Consider the following 23,626-nt stretch of genomic DNA (forward strand, 5'->3'; position numbering starts at 1 on the left):
CTTGTTGACCTTTCTCCTCAACTGTGAGTATTGATTGATCTGGTGTTAAATCCGCAGTTGGTGCACTTTCAATCCTTGGATAATCTTGAATTTGTATTAGTATTGACTTGATGCATGGCAGAGGAGTGTTTGAGGTAGCATTGGTAAACATCATTTTTCAGATTAGCCTTGGTCAAGACATTAATATTTGTCTTTGTTTCATTGGGAATATCTTCTATAGTGACAACATCTTTTAGTTCACTTTCCTCTAACTTTCTTCTTATTTGCTCCTCTAGATTATCTAGTTCATTATAATCTTCTCGATTGTCCAATTCCACTATTTTTGTCTCATTTTCTTCTTCTGTTGTTGGAACTAACATCCCAAATGCCTTCTTCCACACTAATGTGCACTCTTGCACTACCTCTTCTATCTTATTTCTCAAAATGTTATAAGCCCTTGTCTTGGGCACAAACTTCTTTGCAAAATCCCTTAGGGCTATAGACATGTGTGTCTTCCCTAAATCTGGCATAGTTTGGGCTAATGTAGTTTCTCTAATTTTCCTTTCAATGGACAATGCTCATTTCCACTTTGCGTCCATCTTATTGTATAACTCTTCATGGATTTTCTTTCCTAACTCTATAAGTGTATATTTAAACTTTATCATCATATCAAGCACTACTTGCTCTACTTTTTCTTTATCTATCTTCTTTAAAGAATCATATTTAACTTGCTTAAAACCTAAAATCCCTACTGAATTTTTGATATTGTCACATGCCTGATCAATATCTTGAGGAGGTTTCCTAGGAACAACTTGAAACTAGCTCATATCATCTTACTATGTTCTTTCTCCTTCATTATCTTCATCATCAAGCATGACAACAAGTTTCCTCCTTGGTTTCTTCTTCTAGCCCTGCTCGGTCCCTTTAGTAACTTGTTTCCTCTTTGGTGTCCCTTTTCCCTTAACTGGCTTAGTTATCTTAGTTGTCCTTTTCTTTGGCTCGATAGTTGCAGGAGATGTTTCCTTAGATCCTAGTCTTGTGACTCTTCTTTGAGGTGTAGAGGTAGGAGTTGTAACCTTTTTCTTCAGATTCCTCTTTACCATAGGATCTATAATTACAATTTTCTTCTATTTTACTGCCTTAGGCTCAGAAACCACTAACTCTTTATCTCTTCTTCTCTATTTTAGGAGCATTGATATATACAATGATCTTAACCTTAGTTGTCTTGCCTAACAAATTTGTAATTGCAATTGTTGCTTCATCAATGTTTATTTCATATCCCAACGGCCTCAACCATGCCATCTTAGGTATGACTGCATGTATGTATGCTCAATCTATATCCACTAAGAAACATACATCATCATAATCCTTATCCATTGTCTTGTTTTTCATCTTTTGTTTAAACTCTTCAAAATAACCATCCATAACCACCTCAAAATTATCACCTAACTGCTTAATGAAAACTAATTTACCTGTTGAGTTACAGGTTTCTTCTTTTTCCATGTGACATCCCCTATTATAGGGAAAGAATTATGTACATAAAAGAATATGCAAACAAGTAAATAATCAAACTTATACACAATGTTCTTTCTTTTTCTGATGCTTTCCAAATTCTTAGCCAAATGTTGTAGGTCGGCAAGGTCATAGCTATGATCTTTCTTTGCAATATTCCATGCCACATCCACTACAACATAAGGTACACCATCTAGTCAGCTAGAATGATAAAATTTATGACATAACACTCACTACAAACTCAATCTCAGCATTAGTAATGGTTGAAATCGTCATGCCTCACTTATTCCATACCACCAGTGTGTTTTCCTTAATCACATCCTTTCTTTGGCAATGAATTGTCTTAACCTTGTCTATGACAAGGTATCCAATGACTCAATGAACGATATTCTTAGTAATCTCGATAAGTCCACCTTCCAACCATATCTTCTTGTCATGGATTCAACTCAATACAACTTTAATAAGGTGCATTCACTAATGGATCTACTACTGTCACTCCTTCAACTGCTAATGGTTTAACTATTAAATTCTATGTTTGACCACTAGCCTTCATTTCCAAGGTTGTGCCCATTGCTTCCTTGCACTCTTCCCTTGTCATTCTTGATTTCTTAACATAGCATCAATTTTATTTTCAATCTTCTTCTTTATCTCTTTACCATGAAGTTCGTTGTGAGCTTCCTTAACTTTTTCTTCATATATCTTCCATCTAGGACATTCCATATATCTATCAAATTCCAATATTATCTTTGTATACACTTCAATTAGGTCTTTACTCATCTCACAACCCATAGGGTCAATGAATTTTCCTCTTGGTTACACTACTTCCATACATGTGACATCGGTTTCTACCATAAAACATGTCATTCTTGTATTTCTCAACCAAGGTAGGTGGAATTTTGAATCTCGGTTTCATCACAGACTGAAAGTCTTTCATCATTCTAGTTATATGATCTGTCATTCTTTCCTCAAATGGTTTTCTGTAGTAATCAATTGTTATGCTCATTGTCCATTTATCATTATCTCAATCTTTGTCTAGCATACCAAGAAACTTTCTAATTGCTTGAAAGAATTAGTGTGTCAATAAGGACTCAAACCTAAACATTGCAATCTTTGTCTTCTTTAACTTCTCAATGTTGTCCAGTAACTATTGCTTCACAATTTCACACATATTTACTTTCTCCTTCTTGATTGTCATCAGATAGGTTCCATTGATTAATCCAACAGGCACATAGTTCACTCTAGAACTATGATTTATTTTATATCCAATGATTACCTTGACATCAATTTCACTTATCCAATCAATCCTTGTGTTCCTACAATCAAATTTGGTCTTCAAGTTTGTCTCTACTAGCTTCTTCGTGTTTTTCTCAGTTATCGAGTTGCAACCTTCATTACTCAATCCAGTAAGCTTATGGATCATGTTGTTATCAATCATTACAGGGATATCTCCTACCCAAAACATTCCTTCATGAATTTTTCTCAGAACTATCCTACTCCACTTGTGATTATCAAAGTCAGTGTAGAACATATTCTTCACAATGTTTAAACCACTCAAATGTTCAAACCCTTGTTTAAGACATAGGTCAATGTTGCATACTAGGTCTAAATCCTTGTGGATGTCACTATCTCTAAAGCTCTCAAATTTGCAACAAATATAGGATCTTACATCTTCTATGTGTAACACATTCTATGACACTTGAAAAAAATCTCATTAAGGGATCATCTTCTAATGACACATAAGGATGCTTCTTGAACTTGTATCTAGGACACACTCACATCACAAACTGTTGGATCCGCCATTGTATAGATTGAAGCTTCAAAAATGTGACTTTGCTTATAGTAAATACCTTATTTTCGGAACTGGGGATTCTGCTTGCTCACACACAAAAACTCTTTCAATTTTGCCTCAAATTCGCTCCAAAGCACTTCTTTAATTATTACACATTCGAATGATAATCAATCGATTTCAGATGACTTGATTTCTGCATTAATTGCGCAAGCACACAATCACCAAACAATTGTTTATGGTTACCAAGCAACGTGATTTCTTTTGCGCAATCACATGCAATCTCCAAATCATCTATGCTCTTAACCATAGCTTCACAACATCATGTTGTACCTCATACTAACTGCGCAAACCTTAACTCACTTTTTGTCATGATCTATACCCTTCTGATTCTTTATCTTTATAGAAAATATATTTAATTCAGTTAGGATGAATCAAATACAATTGTTGACTTCAATCTTCCTTCACATACTTCAAATGATTCCTCTTCTAATACTACATGTGACCTGGACGGATCTTTGACTGTGATAAGTACCTCTTTGAATTCCCCTACATGTTCCTTTAAGCTTTCTTTCTGACTTTGATTGCTACTATCTGTTCTTCTATTATTTTTGTTCATATTCCTTTTGAAGTTTGGATTCTTGTTAATGTTCCTCATATCCATTCTACAAAATCTTGCTATATGCCCAAAGTTGTTACATAATTGGCATACAAGTGCATTGTTTCCAAATCTAGGTCCAAGCTATTTTACAAGTGCTCTACAAATTATGGTTGTGTCCAAAGTTGTTACACTTGTAAAATACAATGGTATTCCTTGCTCCATTGTTTCCTTCTTCAGATCTTCTTCTTGCAGGGCTAGTGCCTCTAAACATTCTACTATTGCTATTCTATTATCAAACTTAGATTTCTTACAATTAGCTGCTCTATGACCAAAACCATGACAATTATGACAATAAAAATCAATAACATGTTTAAATGGCTTACTTGTGCTTTCCCTTTTCACATGACCAATTTCATTACATGCATAGCATCTACCTTTGAATTCATATCTCACTTCGTTAGGTGACTTAGTTTGCTCAAATTGCTTAAGGTTCATCAGTTTGTTTGGGTTGATCAACTTGTTCAATCTCCTTGGGTGCATTATCAAATTGATTTGACTCAACCTGTTTATATCTTATTTCTCTTGTATAGGCTAATAAATTTCAGGACTCTGTTCCTTTCTAGCATCAAATTTCTTAGCTGGTTTTTCTCCAATAAAATATCCAAGACCAATCTTATCATAAGGTCTCTAAAAATACATTTGCTCATCAATTTTCTCACTACTAGAATATAACTTCTCTAATTGTTGCTTAGTCTATGTTAGCTCTCCTTTCACAATAATGTTGTACTTCTCAAGTTCTGCATACTGCAACTTTGTGTATTCAAGTTTAGATGTCACTTTTGTAAAATGGAATCTTATATCTGCATTCTCATATTTCAAATCCGACTCAATTTCATTATCATCTTCCTTCAAGCTCAATTTCAAATTAGTAATCTTTAGTTCATGTTTCAGGATCTCATTTTCTTTCTTCAATCTCAAAACTTCATTACTATCCTTAATTTGATCTTTAGACTCTTTCTTGGATTTGAGATGATCAATTTTGACTTTTAGCTTCCCGAAATAGTCTTATGCATCTTCATTTCTTTCTTTCAAGTTTATCTCTCTTTTTAGAAAGAATATCAATCTACTCAAGAGCTTCTTCTAGGTTCTTATGTAATTGTTCCATATCCATAAGGATCTTGCTCAAGTTGTTAAGCCTCTTTTGAGTACCTAAGCTCTGATACCAATGGTTAGAAATAGGGTATATTAAAAAGGGGGGGTGAATAAGTACTCTACAAGCTCTAGCCCAAAAAAAGATATTATTAATTACCTTATAACTTGCATATGAAAGTAAACTAATTGAGAACTCATAACACCATATTTTATCAACTAAGAAAACCCTAGCCAAGGGAAAAACCCCTTTGGAGATGGTACCCACAAAATGATCAACTAATCAAAAGTATCCAGTTAAAGATATTGACCTTATAAGGAATTTATAGTGTCTTAGTCCTCGTTAAAGGAATTAAGCCTCGTTAAAAGCCTCAACCCTATTAAGAGTTGTTATATATAAATACAAAATGTATGCAAGATGAGCCCACTGCCCAAACATGCAAATATACAATGAAGTCCCTTAATACAAAGAGATAGGTACAAAACCTCTTTCACACTACTACAAGTATCTTCAATATCTAATATATGCCCTTTGCTACTCAACAAAACTTCAATTCTCATTCCTCTAATCATGTATCAAAATTTGCATATCACGTATCACATATACATCAACATGTACAACACTCTAACTTCACATTTCCAAACTTTCTTTTATACATTTTAAATTACAATATTATTACCTAGTTGGCCTTCATACTTTTACATAATTTACAAAATACATTATTATAGCCCGTTGACTTAGGGTTAACAACTACGATGTTGTCTCCAATTGGTTAAGTAATTATTTCATAAACAAAATAATTCCTAAACCCAAAATACCCATTTCATCGTTATGCTCTATCCTGCTTGTAAACTACTCCCATCTCTGTCTGTACTATCTATACTAACTTGCACTTTGGCATACATCATCATAATACTATGTACTCTCTTCCCTTAAGTGTGCACGTTCCAATATAACTTTGATAAAGTTTGCCAAGAAAAACTCTTCTATCATTTTAGATAAACCATATGATACTTGGAACAATTTTGTAAGACTAAATGCCATAACTTAATCTTCAAACTCTGCTATCTTCATGCTGAAGACATGTTGCCATTTATGGCAACATCCAATGTCTATCTTAGCCAAATTGCCAACAAACGACTCATCTACAAATGAAATGATAAAGTCCTAAGTTTCTTCTTTTCAAATAGATGAACAAGCCCCTTTTGCAAAATCAAAGACTTGATCAAAATTGTGTATTATTATTTTTTATCAAATTTAGAGTTATGGCAACATCCAATGTCTATCTTATAGCCAAATTGCCTGGAGAAGACTCATCTACAAATGAAATGATAAAGTCTCAAAGTTTCTTCTTTTCAAATAGATGAACAAGCCCCTTTTGCAAAATCAAAGACTTGATTAAAATTGTGTATAATTATTTTTTATCAAATTCTTGACTCTAAATTTTTTAAGTCAAATTTCAAACACGTTTCATGGTCGATCAAAAGCCTTAATGAGATTTTAAAGTCGATTCATGGTCCATCAAAGCCTTCAAAAGCTTTTTTTAGCATTGTCAATAATCAAACAAGCATTGTTTCCCCGATTCCCGTAGGCTCTCTCAACTTTCTCCTTATTTAGCTGGTTATCTTTTAATTCAACTTTGATGTTAAGAATGATTAAATATTTTAAAATTTATTAAAGAGTTGTTTAACTTGGAAGAGTTTCCGAACTCTAGCTATATAAATTGCACAATCATAATTACTCGTCTTGATAAAGGCCACATGTTTCGTTGCATGCATGTAGAAAGCAAAGGCAATATGCCGCTCCTTGCCAAGAAACAAAAAAGCACCTTACGTAATCTCAACATAAAAAAGCATCTTCAAAAGATTGCTACCATTGCCGCACAAAACAGATATTTAGTCAAATAAATAGCAATCATGTCCTTTCAAACCATTTGCATGAGTAGTTTGGTTAATGAAGAGCCTGTAAAAATTGGGGCAGATAGAGAAATTTAATAATTGTAAGTTATGTAAAAGAGACCTAACCTCATTAATAATCCAAGTATGATAAGCAAGAAAACCCACTTGGATTAAAAAAGAGTTGAGGATCATCACCCCATTGAGCTTCACTGCTGCAAATGATAAGGAATAGAATTCATTTTAATTAATAACCATGTATTTAACCAGATTCTAAACATATTACAAATAACTTGTAAAAACAATAAGTTTTCTGTCAGAAGAATTGTACGTCTTTTCACATGCTCATGTAATTATTAGCGTTTTTCACAACCAACGCAAATATCCAAATAAGACTTAGAATTTAATATGATATATCTAAAAAAAAATTCTTCTTACCAAAAATGTTACGATCTTCCAAAAATTCTTTAATAAGAAAACTTCGCCAAAAAAAAAGGCTCTTTGTTGAGTGACAAATGGTACAGACTAAGTGTACGCACAGCAAAAAGATAAACACTACCAGGCATTTAACCAGTGATATTCTGTGACTTGTTGAGGATCACTCCCTCGTATTTGTTCTGGAACCACTTCATAGAATCCTCCTTGGTCACCCTATGTTGAATGCCCACACGGGACACAGCTCTCTTCCTTCTACTAATTCGATAACCAGGGCGTTCTAGGACTACAAAGAAGTCCATGCCATAAATACCAGTTGAAGGATCATACCTGTTAAAGAAATATATAAAGTAAGACGCTTTACAAATTGATGTTGAAAAAATCACTAGGCATGGTTAATTTCAGCATTTCTCCAGGTGTTCAGGACAGGGTTTTGTAAATGGAACAAAATTCCTAGCCATAACTTGCATGAAATGTACAAAATTAAATGCAAAATCGACCACATGGTTGATAATCATTATTCAATGTCAACTGTCAAATAGTTTACGCTGGTTTATGCTGTAGTAGCATTGCGAAGAATCAGGATTGCCTCAGCAAAAACCAAAAGCATACATAGAACTCGACTACTCAGATTGTATTGGTAAAATATCTGAATTCCATCAACACTGCAGCAAATTTTATGTTTGGTTTTCTAAAACTAAATTGCACTTTAAAGAAAACTTCAACTCACTTGATACCCAAATCAATGTGCTCCTGGATTCCAAAACCAAAACAACCTGTATCACTGAAGTTCCTTCTTAGTAATTCATACTCCTTCACTTTCAATCCACTCTCCAAAAGTTGCATAGCTTTTTCACCTCGTACAGTAACATAACAAGCTATTTTTTCATTGCGCCTGATTCCAAACGACCTCACAGTATATCTTGCTGCATGTGAATAAGAAGAACAGGAAAAATACAGGTAAGCCATCCAGATTGTGGAAAATAAAAATACAATAAAAAGCACTTAATACAATGCAAATCATACCCTTGGAGAAGACGGGAGTTTGACCGCTTAACTGTTCTAGAACCTACCCACAGTCACAAACAACAAACTTCAGTTTGGCAAAACCTTCTAAGGAAAATCAGCCAAGGATTGGCTACAGTACATTATAAGTTCAAAATTACAAATTCGGGGGACATAGCTTGAGGATGTATTTACCTTTGCAGCTCTCGTAAGCCGATCTCCACTCTCCCCAACTGATATGTTGAGAACCAGCTTCTGCACCTTAATTTCCCTCATTGGGTTCTTGAGTTTGTCAGCCATGAGGTTCTTACTTTGTCAGAGGCCTAACACAAAAAACATTGCATAAGTTCATACTGAAGGAGTTGAAAATGTTTAAGATGCATCAAAATTAGAAAAGCTAGCATAGGAATAATCACTTTGCAAATACATAAAGAAATGTAGCCAATCAAACATTAAAAAATGAAAAAATGAACTTGCTTGTAAAGTACACCTTCTAGCAATTATTTTATAGTCGTGTGGCCCCATATAAATTATTCCAAAGCAAAAACTGAAAATATACTACAGAAATAAATAATAGCTACATTTTATTACAGAATCCAAATACAACAAAAAATGAAGTGCAAATAAAATTGTTGAGAGCAAATTCTAAAACCCTGAAACCTCTTCACAAAATACATAAATTTTCAGGGTCTAAGCCTTTAAATTTTCATATCAAAACAGAAAATCATTAAGGAAATATTCATCCTGAAGGAGTTAAGAGTGTTTAAGATGCATCCAAATTGGGAAGGCTAGTGCAAAAATAGTCACCTTGCACATACATAAAGAAATGTCAATAACCAAACAGAAACATGAAAATGAACTTGCTTTTTGATGCAGGAGAATCATGTTCCTAAGTTTTGGTTTGTTAATTAATTTTTCTCTTAAGTTTTATTTGACTTTTATTGAATCTTCTAGGACTTTCTGACGCTCCTGTCACTGAACAGAACAACTTCCCGTCACCTTCATGAAAGACAGTTTGTTAATCATGGAAACTAACCAGTTGGTTGTTCAACAGATTGGGAAGCCCGATCCTTAATAAAAGTTGGAGCCTGTTCTGAGGAGGAGGTTAGAAAATGCTAGAAGCCAATGATTACCATCTTTGCAAGAGGAAAAGCGATGAAGAGTTCAGACCTTTAGAGAAAGAAGGTTGGAAATATCTTGCTGAGTTGACAGACTGGCATTGCCAGGAAGGAGTAAATGGCGTGTTATGTTTTTGGAGTTGTATCGACCTTGATAAGATCATAATTGATTGTACTGCTTCACCTTTTAATAAAGAAAGCAAACTATGATCCCATGTTCTAAGTTTTAAGTTCTCAGAAGAAGTAAACTATTCTAAACGTGTGTATGCTGTGCATTTCTTCTGTGTCTGATCTGATTCTTGCCCCTCTTACACTAGTGATTCAATTAAGACCCCTTTAATTAAACTGAGATTTTCTTCATTCATTTTCTTTATGTTCTCTGTTACAATTTTGTCCTCTGATTGTAAACTGTACATGTTGCTATCACTTTTATTGTCTTTTATAGTATACCTTCAAATTCTTGGGTTAAAAAAATAACTAGCAATTATTTTATGATGGTGCACCCCCTTCATAGAGTATTCCAAAGCAACAACTGAAAATATACTAGAGACATGAAAAATGGCTATAAATTTATGTGTACATAAAATATAATAACTGAAAAGGAAGTTTGTAGAATGAAGAGAATTTCTTAAACATACTAAGCTTAAAAAATTTAAATAATAGATTTATAGGCAAGTTAGTAAAATTTATCTACTTCTCAATACAAACTGATGCAATATCTGTGAAAAAATATAGTAAAAATTTATAAAAAATGTCTAGGGAAAATTTTTAAATCTTGCAACCTCTCCACAAAATAAATAAATCAAGTTACATAGTTGAAGAATTAACTTTTCATGCCATAATTAAAAAATTAGAGCACAATAGTTGATGAATTGAAATGCCATTAGAAATATTTCTTTTGCAGACAAAAGAGGAAAATCACAAAACAATCAATGGAAAACACACTTTATATAAAAAGCCATTAGAAAACAAGTTCATATAGAATAGTGAGATGCAGCAAAACATTTGAGATAGTGTGGATGCCTAGAAAATAATATAAAATAATAATAAAACATTCATTCCATGTTCGGTAAAAACATGTGAGTACAATATCAGCATAAATTGACACTTTTATAAGAGTTTTTTACTTTTTAAGTGACATTAAGATTGAATAGCGAAAAGTAAGACATTACAGAGAGGATCCCCATTAATGGGGCAATTGTTTTTAACGAGAAAGAGCACGAGACTCGATGGAACCCTCCACCAGAAGATTGGTGAAAGCTCAATTTTCATGGGGCTTCAAGTATAGCCTGGCCCACATGGGAACTGATTTTATCCTTCGCACCTCTAGTGGGAAAAAACATCAAAGGAGGATGCTGTTAGACAAACAAACAAGTAATAATGCAAAGTGGAAGACTGCTATTGCCAATAAATATTGGCCCTGATGGAAGAAGGTGAATTTTTAACGATCAGAAGCAACTCTATAATTGTCATCAATAGGCCTCAGAAAAAGTAGTGACTGAAATCAAAATTTCATAGCCTTCAAGAAAGAACCTACCTTGCTAAGTTGAAAAATCAATTTGGTTCAATTTACAAATTGCTTCCAGAAGCAGAACATCTGGCTGACGTGCTTGCCAACCATGGCATTGATCTCTCTCTCTCCTCTTCTTTGATTAATTGAAAGATTGAAGATTGGTATGGGCTCAAAGACATTCCTTTCACAGGTTTCGTTTCTTATGCATTGGCCAATTGATAAAGGAGCATCGTTGGGTTGTTGGCAATCTTTGCATATTTCCTTTCAGTTTGTCTATTTACTGTTCTTGGACAGTTTCCTGCTGTTCTAGGTTGCGATCAATCTAGTTGGCTTGTTATCTTATGTGATTCTTATGGCATGGTCTAGGCATCATAAAGATCCTGCGTCTAGCTTCGCAGCTTGTTCCAAGGTTTCCAGATGAAGTTGTCTTATGATTGGTCCAGTCCTATATTGGTTTTCTTGTTCTAACGGCCAGATTGCCGTGATTCAGCTTGTGATGGGATTTCACAACATGTGATGCAAATTGGTACATTGTTCTATACATGTGGCCGACTCTCTTGTGTATACGTACGGCATGATGTGTCTATTTTGGGGTGTTCTATGGATTTGGATCCTAACCTATATGTTGTAATACATTTTCTTTGTGATAAGCCAGCTTGTGGTTGGCGGTCTTGTATATGTGTAGGTTGGTAGTTCTTGTTTATGCTGAGGAGAAGAGGAGGTATTAAGAGTTGTTAGACTGGCTTCAGATTGCAAATAATCAGGGCTGAATATCTGGATTGTAATAAGGCTTGTGTCCTAAATTTGTAATCTGCATTTGCAGGCTAACTTGATGATAATTGAAGTTCCTATTTACCTATTAGCTGGTGTTATTGTTGTTTAATAATCAGGGCTGAATATCTGGATTGTAATAAGACTTGTGTCCTAAATTTGTAATCTGCATTTGCAGGCTGACTTGATGATAATTGAAGTTCCTATTTACCTATTAGCTGGTGTTATTGTTGTTTTGTGTTGTTATTTCCATTGTGGTGATTTTGGCTGCAAGATTGGACATCTCCTTTTGGGGATTCTTTGACTGTCACTGCATCAAGTGGTATCAGAGCACAGTTGCAATTTTTGGTTTGCAGATCCAGATTTCTGAGCTTGCAAAGTTGTTTGCTTGTTGCTTATGGGGAGGCAGAGCTCAGGATCTAACCTAAACCAATCGGTAGCTTGCACAAGGTGATCAAGAATAGGATAATAGGATTTGTTACTGAGTAGTATGACAGAGAGAGTGGCAGCAATAAGGAATTGATCAGATCGAGTTCCAGAGATTGTGAACCCTAGAGACCTTAGTTGTGGGGTGGCAGAAGATAGATCTGACCTACAATTGCAGGGGGTTCCAAAAGGATGAGTTGGTAAATTAGTTGAGTAGCAACTTGGTGATTTTAGGACTAAGCAGACCGGTTGCTTGAGGCAGATTGTGGGGGTTGGCAGATTACTTGTGGTGTAAGGCAATGAACACTTTTGATCAGACTACCGAACCTGTGAAAATTGAAAATCCTTGTAAACATGTTGCCTAAAAGAATGAATCCTAGAAGGCTAAGAAAATGATGGAGGAATTCAGGAATGAGATCAGGACTGAGATTTGAATCCATTAACTGGGGTTAGGGGAAACCCTAAGACTAAAGATAAACTTGAGGAAGTTGTTGAAGATCTTGGGACAGCTGAAGTCGAGTACGGAGGAAGAAAGCTTGTTGAGAGCTATGGCACAGATGGGTAAGGGACTGAGAATTGATGTTGCATGCTTTTCTAGTTCATTACATCCTGAGAAATTGATAGGTTGGATTAATGGATAAGAGGATTATTTTGAGCTTGAAGATGTTAGAAATACACAGAGGGTTAGGTTAGCATAGACTAAGTTGAAAGGATGTGCTGCCTTCTGGTGTAAAGATATGCATACAGATAGAGAAGATAATGGTGAAGCTAAGATCACTAAGTGGAAAGTTTTGGTTTCTAGACTTAAGGCCAAGTTCATATCTAAGGATTATGAACTGGAATTGTTTATGAAATTGCATAATCTGAAACAAAAGATTTGACAGTAAAGGAGTATACCAAGAAGATTTACAAGATGACAATCAGATCAAGACACCGAGAGTCATCCTAGGAGTAAGAGGCTAGGTATGTTAATGATTTGAGACATGTCATCCAAGATGAGTTAAGTGTATTGAGGATTAGTACAATTGGGGATTAGAATTTTGTAGATTACAGGATGAGAAGTTGTTGGATGATGTCAAAGGTGGAATCAAACAACAAAGGATGAAGTAGACATTGGTTGTTGGCTGCAGAAGCGACAAAGGCAAAAGCAATTGGCGTAGATTAGAGAATCAGAGCAGGGGTTGTGGAAGCAATAGAAGAGTTGTACCTGATAGTAGGGGTATTCTTCTGGACTTGTCGATTTGCAGAGTCAGCATATCCATTTTCCTTCTGATGAAGAGGATATGTGGGTTAAGAATGAACATAGCATTTATGTCTTGAATGCCGTCAAATCAAATAAGTTGACTTGTAGCTAGCAATCATGTATATAAAAAGGTTGGTAGTTCTTGTTTAAGCAAGGGAGAAGAGGTAGTGCTAAGAATTGTTAGACTAGCTTTGGATGGTGAATAATCAGGCCTGTATGCCTGCATTGCAAGAAGGCTTGTGTCCTAAATTTCTAATCTGCATTATTAGGCCAACATGATGATAATTGAAGTTCCTATTTCCTTATTGGCTGGTGTTATTCGTGTTTTGTGTTACTATTTCCCCTATGGTGTTTTTGGCTACAAGACTGGAGATCTCCTTTTGGGGATTCTGCAACCCTTGCCTGAACCAACAATGATGTTTACTGCAGACATACAGTTTGAGCACAGGGCTTCTACTAAGTGTCATCTTGATGGCTTGCAGGAATGCTAAATATAACCAAAAACCACTCAGGCTTGGATTAATCTCAAACCATTGTCTTGTAAAATCATTCATCACTATATAGGAATTTACTAAATCTAATGAAAAGTTTATCTGCCAGAGATGATCAATAGGACACAGTCAAAAGGAATGATCTGACTTCCATGCAGATCTTGGTCTGGCTATTCATTTTGTGGAGTTGCATAGTTGGGTAGAGATGGTGCTTCTCACCCCTTATGATGAGCCAGTGAAGAATCTTAAAGGAAAGACGAGGTGGTAGTTGGCCCTAGCACCATGGGACCTGTATCCATGGAATGTGATATATTTGCAACAAGAGAGGTGTTAATCTGAGTTTTGATCCACTACAACATCCAGAATCATATGCTTAGCATTCAAGATGGAATACCAACATCCAGAATCATATGCTTAGCATTCGAGATGGAATACCAAATCTCTCTCTCTCTCTCTCTCTCTCTCTCTCTCTCTCTCATAAGGATGCTCATATGCCATAAATTGCATCTGGATTGTGTAATCAAATGAGACAACCTGAATATTCCTTCTTAATCATGGACTTTCACTCAGTTTTATGATGTCATATGTTGGTTATCACAAAGAGACTTACAATGTTTCATTCAATGGATACCAATGACATCAACTTCTTTCAACCAAACAACTTGCAAAGAGACAAGGCTTTAGAAGTTCTAATCTACTCCTAGAATGTAAGAAAATGTGGATGTCTTTGTGACTCTACTAAAACTTAGTTTCACCAACAACATCAACCAAGCTAGTGCAATTTCCTAAGGTATAAGATGTTCAAACTACCAACATTCCATTAACAGCATTCATCGATGCATGTCGAAGTGCAAGGAATAGTCAAAGTGAAGTTCATAAATATATCTTTCGACCACACAAAGCAAACTTACGATCAGCAAGCAGCTAGTTGTTTGGTATTAGCGTATTCACCAAAGATGCATCCAAAATCATTTTCATTCAACTAACATTGCTTCTAACCAACATGAAATGAAATCCTATGTGAGGATATGTAGAAACTATGCAATACTCCAAAGCAACAGAAGCAATCCACCACGAAGACAAACAAAAAATCAACAATTCCTTTGATGGCATTATGGAAACAATTTCAACAAGTCTCCTATTCTTCGTCTAGTCTATTCTCCTCTCTAATGAATCTAATGAGTTACAAATGAGACGGTCTTTGCCTTCTATAGTTGTGTAATTACAATGAAGGGCCAAGATCAATTCAAGATCAAGGGCCAAGATTAACTCATTACAAACCCTAGTTAAGGGTTACCATCACTATCATCCAATTACATGAAAGCACCACCATGTGAGCCAATAAGAAAATTAAAATGTTTTGTGGGCCAATCAAAAAATAGATTAGGCCAAATGTACACTTGGCATAATATGATTAAATGTGCTTGAACGTGTGTAACTAGAGTCATCTAATTGGATGAAGGCAAGTGGAGCTTGTTGGACTAAACATTAACGATCCCCTTCGAGATTTGTGACATGGTCTAACAACCTCATGTCTTTTATAAGTCTAGTGGTTGTATTGGGCATTAACGAGTCGATCTTTTGGTGCAACACAACCACCACTCTAAAAGTGGTATCAGAGTTTGGTCACAAGTTCAGATCCTCGAGTAATGTTGAAGGTGGAGGTGGGGGGAATTGTTGAACTAATCATCAACATTCCCCTTAGGGATTCGTCACATGGTTTAAAAACTCCCTATGTCAACTATAACTCTAGTGGTTGTACGAAGCATTAACAAGTCGATCTTTTGGTGGAACAACAACCACCACTCTCATAGATGCCACCTCGATATCCTTATCCCATAGACTTGATTAGTTTTTGGTGATGCAAAAATATCTCTTGATACTCAACATTATCAAGCCTTTAATTGTGATGGCATATTCTCGAATTTTTGCATTTTAATTTGGAAATCTTGTCATTGAAACTAATGGTTTTGGAAATCTTGAATCTCTTGGCCATCATCTGCTTAAAGTGATGAAGCCTTCATGCAACTGGATCTTCCAGAGTGAACTTAGATTTCTAGAGGAAATTCAAATTGGTGATGATTTACCTCACTTGTAGATTTTGATTAATCTTGAGCAAAATTTGTTCTTCGAATTCCATCTCCATTTTGATCCATGACCTCGAACTATCTTCTTTCTTTAATTTTTAGGCTTGAACTTGCAACATATCTTTAATCATAAAACATCTCCTTGTATATTTGCCTTGCAAAAGGAAAGAGAAATTGCATTAGACTCACAAAATGATAAGTACAAACGAAATAAAGGAAACCTAAAAGCTTATATGAAATCACATCAGGATCACTTTTTTCTCTATTAATATGATTTGATCAAGAACTTGATTTTCCTATGGTCTAGTTTTTGTGCTTCAACCTAGACTTCTTTAGCAAGTTATAAATCTGATTTTCCTTCTCTCCTAAGCCCACCATTGCATGAAACAGATTTTTATTGCTTTTGCTTTCCTCTTGAACACAAATCAGCTTTCCTCTTGAACACAAATCAATTTTTCTCTTGCATTAAGCACCTTTCATGGGGCGGAGATTTTGGGGTGTTGAGAATGAAACTCCAAGTTTATAATAGTTCCATCCAAGTGTTAGTATCTCATTCATCTTGTACATACGCAAATTCGATAAACTTCAATTCCCATCTTAGTCTCATTGCATTTCATTATGGTGGGATGGCAGAAGTTTTAGGACATTGGGTATGAAATTCCGAAGTTTGCAAAAGTTCTGCCTAAGAGGGTTCATAGTAAAGATTTGATGAAGTTGGGAATGAAACGCCCAATTCTTCAAAAACTCTACCCTTGAGGGCTTGCTCACACATTGCTTCTCTTTTAAAATTTGGAACTTCGCCACTCTCCACCATTTCAAGCCTATAGAATAGAATCCAATCTAGTTTCACCTTGAAATGCATTGTATCCCTATGGTGGATTTTCGACCTAATTTTGAACTTGATTTCCTCTTTATTTGTTCTCAAACTTGGCCTTTCCCTTGCATTTTCATCAAATTACCCTTTCAAACATCATTTTTTATCTTTTTTATCTGATAAGGAATGATAAACTTCATCAAAATCGTGTCTATGGCAAGGCAGAGATATTTTTTGGATTTTGCAAGGGCGGAATTTCCAAGATCTTAGGAATCTTGGCCCATATCTTGCTTGCCCATTTCACTATTAAGTTCAATCATGTTTGGAATGTTCTACCAAGTCTGCACATTATGAATTTCAAATTGATTTTGAAATCCAAGTTAGTTGAAAGAAAACTGAATTCATTTTCACTTTCAGATTTCATCATTTTCTCCAAGAATTTGGGTTGATATCATCATCTTTCCCTTCCAGTTTTATAAAACTTCATCCATTTGGCACTCAACTTCCTAGAACAAAGATTTTGGAGAAGTGGGGATTTTTCTTGGGCAAAATTCCCAACATCTTGGGAATTCTGACTTGATTTTGCATTTTGAAACTCCCAACTTGTCACTATGATTTCTTCAGCTGGGAGAGCAAAAGAATTTGCATATAATATTTTTTTTTTTTATTGGTAAAATTATTATTGGGATCGCATTTGGGGACCCCATCCCCTTGGTAGAACATTACATTTCTATAATCCATTGTGCAAACAACACACGGAAGCCTATTTTTGCACTAAAATCACACCAAACCACTCCTAGACCATCAACACCGAAGCCAAATATCTCCTTATATCTCCCAATGACTCCCTTATCACTCCAATTGCCTTATATCTCTCGACGTCTTCCTTATCGCTCCAAAATCCCTATATCTCCCAACATCTTCCTTATTGCTCCAAACTCCTTATATTTCCCTTTGACTCCCATCGTTGATGGCTCAAAAATGTTGGATCAGCGAAATAGCGCAAACAAAGGCTACACCTCAACGAATAATTTCCACGAATGGATAGGCTGGCAACAGGTCCACCACACAACAACATCGAGGACACAACCCTGATCACAAAGCACAAACAGTGGGTACACCTAGCGAAGCACACTGAAACTACACACCAACATCTACGGCGAAGGGAAACACAAGCATCAACACCCTCAGATAACGCATGAAACAAGCAAACCACCAAGAATTGAACCAAAGACCTCTTACTACTGAGGCTCGTGACATAACCATCACGCTGCAGGATCATCCCCATATATAATATAATATTTAAGTATAAGTTAATACTTTAAGTTATATTTTATAAAAATACTATCAAGATGTTTGAGAGTGGTTTTAAGTTCATAGGATTAATAATAAAGATTTTTGAATTTAGGAGTTTCTTAAAACTTCTAGACTAAGCGAAATTGCAAGAACAACTACCTCCACCAATGTTATCTCTCACAGCTTTTCTTGATTTTCTAAGATGAAAGTGAAACTAGAACAAGGATTTTCAAAAAGGTTCTAACTCATTACCCCTTGATTTCAACTCTATATCCTCGGCTAGCTTGGCACAACCCTCGCACATATTCCTAACTAACTTGCCTAACCAACAAGCCAAAGTTGCTCAAACTAATTTGTAAGACTTGGAGACTTGAAAGTTGCTACCAACCAAGACTCTGTCTAAGACCACTACTCCTATAGCTAGGCAAAAAGAGGGGGTCACCATTTGCAATGGGGCGATAGTGTGAAAACCTCACAATAGGAGGAAATTCCTAATTACTTAAGATTTTGAGTCTTCTTCAAAGTATTGTCAGGACATTTGTAATGTGGTTCATCATATGTTATCTCAACATCAAAGCTTCCTGGAAGTTACTAGTGCTTGTTCTCTCTCTCTCTCTCTTTTGAAATGAATGAAAGTACTACAAGTCAAAGAAGATGGCCAAATTATTCATGAAGTTCTATTTGTAAGAGTGATCAACCATTTGTCTCAAACAAGTGTTAAAAGAATTAAAACTGGAATGGATGGTTTTTGCAATTGAAAAGTGGTAGGTGAACTCAATGGAGCAATATAAGGCAATGATCCAATTTGGCATTGGTGGATTGAGGTGACGAAGCTACCATTGAGAAGATGTATGATCCTATACATGCCAACAATATTCGCACTAAGTGTACCAAAATTGCCACTCTTAAGGGTTACTTTGAGGCAACTAAGTTGGATATGGAAACTATGTCATATGAGGACCCAAGGCGACTACTCTAACCATTTGATTGCTATATCAAGTTCTAGTTCTTCAATTGCAAAGGGGAACTAGTCCACCTATAGCTTCATTCCACGCTATTAAGAGGAAAAGACTTTAAATCTATGAAAGAAAATAAAATTATTGCTATACAGAGCCTCACTAATTGCAACACATTTGTTTACAAATAAAGTCCACCATCACAATGGGACGTAGTGCCAAAGGAACTAAGATATATTAATGAGGATGTTTCAATTCCAAAGGCAAGGCTGATTGGTATTAGTTTGGCAAAGCTTAACCACGTAGAGTCCAACATTTCCATTGGTGAGGAGTTTGGAGATGATTAGAGGCCTCCCTTCACTACATTTAGTTATTCTAATATCAAGCTAGTCATTGTAATCATCATTATGATATTTTAGATAAATGGAAATCTCCAATTTAACAATTTCATTTGTCAATATTTTGTAGTATTCAATTGTTTTAGTTATTTGTATTTGCAAGTTCCCTAATTTAATAGTTTGCAAAAGTTTCATTTGAAATGTAATTCTTACACATCATTTTATAACTAGTTTTTAACTACCATATGTATATAAATGCCGCCTCCATTACTACACACCTACTCTCCCCAAACTTAGGTCCTTTAACCCCTGCCCCTAACACCCATCCCCATGTTCCCGTATCAAGAAACTCGGCAAAACATTGTTTGGGCAACAAATATACCCTCACTCTATCGTAAAACCCAATATGTGATCGAAACATTAGCCAAACCAAGTAAAAGAAGACCTTTAACCTCTACTAAAATCTAAAATCTACATGGAGATGAGGAATTTGGACTAAGTCACAAGTGTGCCCCACATTACTTATTCGTTATAAGATATTAATAGTTAAGTAAACTATTTTTTTAGAAGGGGAAAATAAAAAGGAACAATAATTTAATAAGATATGTGGTTTTGTAATTCTTAGTTTCACAAGGTGATCCCACTTTAGCAATATTAATTCATACTGCGAGCTCCTTTTATCTATTCTCCGACCTTGTTTTGATGATAGAACAGAGGATGCAAAATGCCAATATAAATCTCCTCTATACAGCTTTTGAAACAGTTAATTTATGGACGGTGAAAAAGGGTTTGAGAATGAGCTGAGATCCTTGGAAACTCCTCCCTCTCGTACAAACACCCTATAGATACTCATTCGTTTTAGTAATTAAGCTCTTTCAGCAGAAACACAAACCCTAAGGAGCCTGTTTTCAGCATTTTGAAAGCAAACGAACAACGCTAAAAATATTTAATAAGTCAAAGATACCTATAACAAAACTTCTACACGCTCTAAACGGAAAAGAGGAAATTAAGTTAAATTCTTGGCATCTAGTAAACCAGACATTTTCCTTCGTTTCATTGTGACTATTTCAGATCCAACTTTCATATATCCTTGAACTCGTCATTTCAATGCTGAACACGAGTTTTCATCCTACCTCTTTCGGTTTTGAACATGACCAATTATCTCCCACTATTTCCTGACGGCAACAAGCGCTCCTCTCAAAATTCAATTGAAAGTACCAGAAAGCGCCATTTATGCATGCTCTTTCAAAGGAAATCGTATATAGCCAGAAAAAGCTCGACAGATTTCATGCAGATTCAAAGAGGATTTCATCCAATTACAATCAATATTATCTCTAAGCTCAAAAAGATTGGTATGGATCGCGCTGAGAGATTACCTGTATACTAGTGAGCCAACCGTCCAGTGATGAACAATCCAAAATCTTGCAGTGAAGCTACAGGTTACAATGCCATTATTGTTGGCGGAGACGGTATTTTTTAAGACTAAAGCCGAGAAACCCTAAAAATTTCCATTTCTCTCTTTTCATTATTATTAGTTTTTGCTGAAATGTATTTTTTTATTTATTTGTAAGTCGAATGTCCATATATTTTTGTTATTTAATTTTAATTTTCTTTCAAAGTTCCAATTTACGAGACTGTGGATAAGTTAAACATCTTTTTAACTAAGGGCCAAATGATTTGTTTGTCTCATATTTAGAAAATTTGAAATTGGGTTTTGGGAAAATAGTTGGACCTGTTTGGTTCGTCTAGAATTTGATGGGTAAGATATACTTTATGTATATGGTTTTACAAAACTGAAATTGAAATTGGAACATTTTGAAGACATTTTGATTTATTTAATTTTTATGAACCTTGTTTAGTTCATCTTCTTGAGTCTACAATGGCTCTTGTTTTAGATACAAAATAACAAATTTGTATCTCAATTTGTCCAAGTGATTGATCTCTTAGACATAAAGCTTTGAACAAATTCTACAAGAAAATACAGAGGATTTGAGTTAAAAACAGAGGATTGTCATTAGAGCCAAGGAAGGGGGATGAAAAGTGTCATGCTTGCTAGCATATATGAAGTTGATGCTTGTACTAAGTTGTGCAACTTCTTGTGTGTAACAGGGTATACGCATTTTCCCCAAAATTTTAGACTTCAACAATTTGCTTTATTCTAAGTTTTCAAAACTTGTTGCTTCATCAATTTTCTTGTTCGTTTTGATTTGGTGACCCCGTGGCATTGGCATCGTGTAAGATGAATCTACAAAAGTGGGCAACAATTATTATTCTCCAACTATTTGGAAATGTAGTGACCATGAAATCTATGTCCACAAGACAGAATAATGTCCATCATTTGCTTTGACTAAAATTATTCCTTACAAGTAGAGAAATATAGCTCATGATCTGTTGGTGTGCCCATCAAATTATGCTTAACTCCCATGGATTTTTCATGGACCAAGAGAACATGTCATATGCTATGCCCTAATTTCTCTACTAAATTGCAATGCATAGAAGTAAATGTGCAAACATTTGTCTCCTTGGTGTCTGGTTCACAGAGGACTTCAATTTGGCTTTGGCGATGAATGATTGAGATCGGAACATGATGACATTTAAAGCTTTAGCACCAAAAAAAACTAACACAACAACAATACTCTATGTACTACATGTAACGCCTCTCTCAAGAATCCAAGAGAAATAAACCTAATATTTTACTAAGTTTATTGAACTATTTTTTTAAAGATTAAACAACATCAAAGTAACAATGCAGAAGCAATATACACATACACATCAATTACACCTATGCAAATACAATACAAATCTAAGTACAATGTCCCTAATCACAAGTGGATAACATGTACATAATCTCATTAGCAAATACACAATACAACTAACACAATAAAGTACATCTAGATAACAACATCCACTACATATTTCACAAGGTATGCAATAATCAATACAAGACATCGATATACAATAGAAAATCCCATAGGATCTCAAAATACAAGATACATGATATTGTACAGAGGGTTCGAATCCCTATCTCTTCGTTCAATCTGAGATGACTCCTTGTCACTATTGATGGTGTAGCTATCATAGCATATCCTAATGTTATGTTTTTAGTCCATCTAGATAACGATATAGATGTTTTAACATTTATATCAGGTAAAATGAGATGTCAAACAATATGAGTAATATCAAGAGATAGAGTGACACTTGAATTACCTGTTTATGATTTCAGCAAAGGACATATAATATATAAACATCCCTTCAAACGAAAGGATGTTGCTACCGATGAGGCCCGTTAAAAAAAAAATTTAGTATTCAAAAAAGGACCACAAATATGAAAATGCGTGCTTCTGTTCATAGACCTTGTGAAAAAGTGTTGCCTAATACTTAGACGGAAACTAGGCCCTGCATAAGATTATAAGGGAGCCCATAGAATAGTATGGCCCCCTTTCATATTATTGGAGCCAACCAATTAGCGAGAAGAAAGGCACCATAGATACATCAAATGAATATAAGTCTCCAAGACAAGAACAAGAATGATAATGGTAGAACTATAGCAATGAACATTCAATCTGCCAACGTGTGGGGAGGAACGCAAATGGTAAGAAGTCACTATGTCTTGACCTCATGATAACCTAGTCAGGCACCACTCCCACCTTGCAGGGAAGATAATGAACGATCCACACATAGATAATCAAATCATAAACCAATCCTAGGCAAGGAATCTTGATAGCCAAATCTACCTCAAGGGTACACAACTACTGATAAAGGAAAGATAACTAAAGTCAAAAAGATAATCAATCAGAAATAACATCACATACCAAACTTTACATTCAATTACCAAGTACAAAACAAGTATCAAAAGAAAATAGATGCAATCACTAAAAGAATATCAACCTCCAAATCAAATGTCAAATGTCAAAAGCACAATGACCAACAAATAAATAGCTATCATCACTGAGAGTAAATCATCAACAATAAATACACCACTAGAGGCAGATACAAAATCTATGGAGGATACTTATGCTACATACTAGGGAATGTCATCACATGGACAAACTACTTGAGTTACCCTTGACTGGTCTCTCATTAGACCCCAGACCCTCTATGCAACTATGAAGAGGATGAAACTAGTCATACCTCTCACGAGGTGTCATCTTATTCTCATCCTTAGCCTATACAAACACTCAAGGCATGGGCAAGAAATATCTCTAACTTA

General features: G+C 35.2%; 1 protein-coding gene across 3 annotated transcripts; it reads right to left on the minus strand.

Annotated features, from left to right (window-relative positions):
• Nucleotides 1-7,305: 7,305 nt before the first annotated feature.
• LOC149547851 (large ribosomal subunit protein uL5z-like) lies at nucleotides 7,306-20,863 on the minus strand. Of its 3 annotated transcripts, XM_089791901.1 has the most exons (6): nucleotides 20,793-20,863; nucleotides 16,013-16,166; nucleotides 8,559-8,686; nucleotides 8,385-8,427; nucleotides 8,089-8,284; nucleotides 7,306-7,688 (listed from the first exon to the last, which is right to left on the minus strand). In XM_089791901.1, the coding sequence occupies exons 3-6, from the start codon at nucleotides 8,661-8,663 to the stop codon at nucleotides 7,490-7,492; spliced, it is 543 nt and encodes a 180-aa protein (XP_089648027.1). In that variant the 5' UTR covers nucleotides 8,664-8,686; nucleotides 16,013-16,166; nucleotides 20,793-20,863; the 3' UTR covers nucleotides 7,306-7,489. The 3 variants fall into 3 exon arrangements, with proteins under 3 accessions (XP_089648027.1, XP_089648026.1, XP_089648028.1); XM_089791900.1 differs by lacking the exon at nucleotides 16,013-16,166; XM_089791902.1 differs by lacking the exon at nucleotides 16,013-16,166 and having other exon boundaries at nucleotides 20,550-20,863.
• Nucleotides 20,864-23,626: the final 2,763 nt, after the last annotated feature.

Source organism: Cupressus sempervirens, chromosome 7 (genome assembly GCF_028749045.1).
Source record: "Cupressus sempervirens isolate cs-2001-9-10 chromosome 7, ASM2874904v1, whole genome shotgun sequence".
NCBI classification, from domain to species: Eukaryota; Viridiplantae; Streptophyta; class Pinopsida; order Cupressales; family Cupressaceae; genus Cupressus; species Cupressus sempervirens.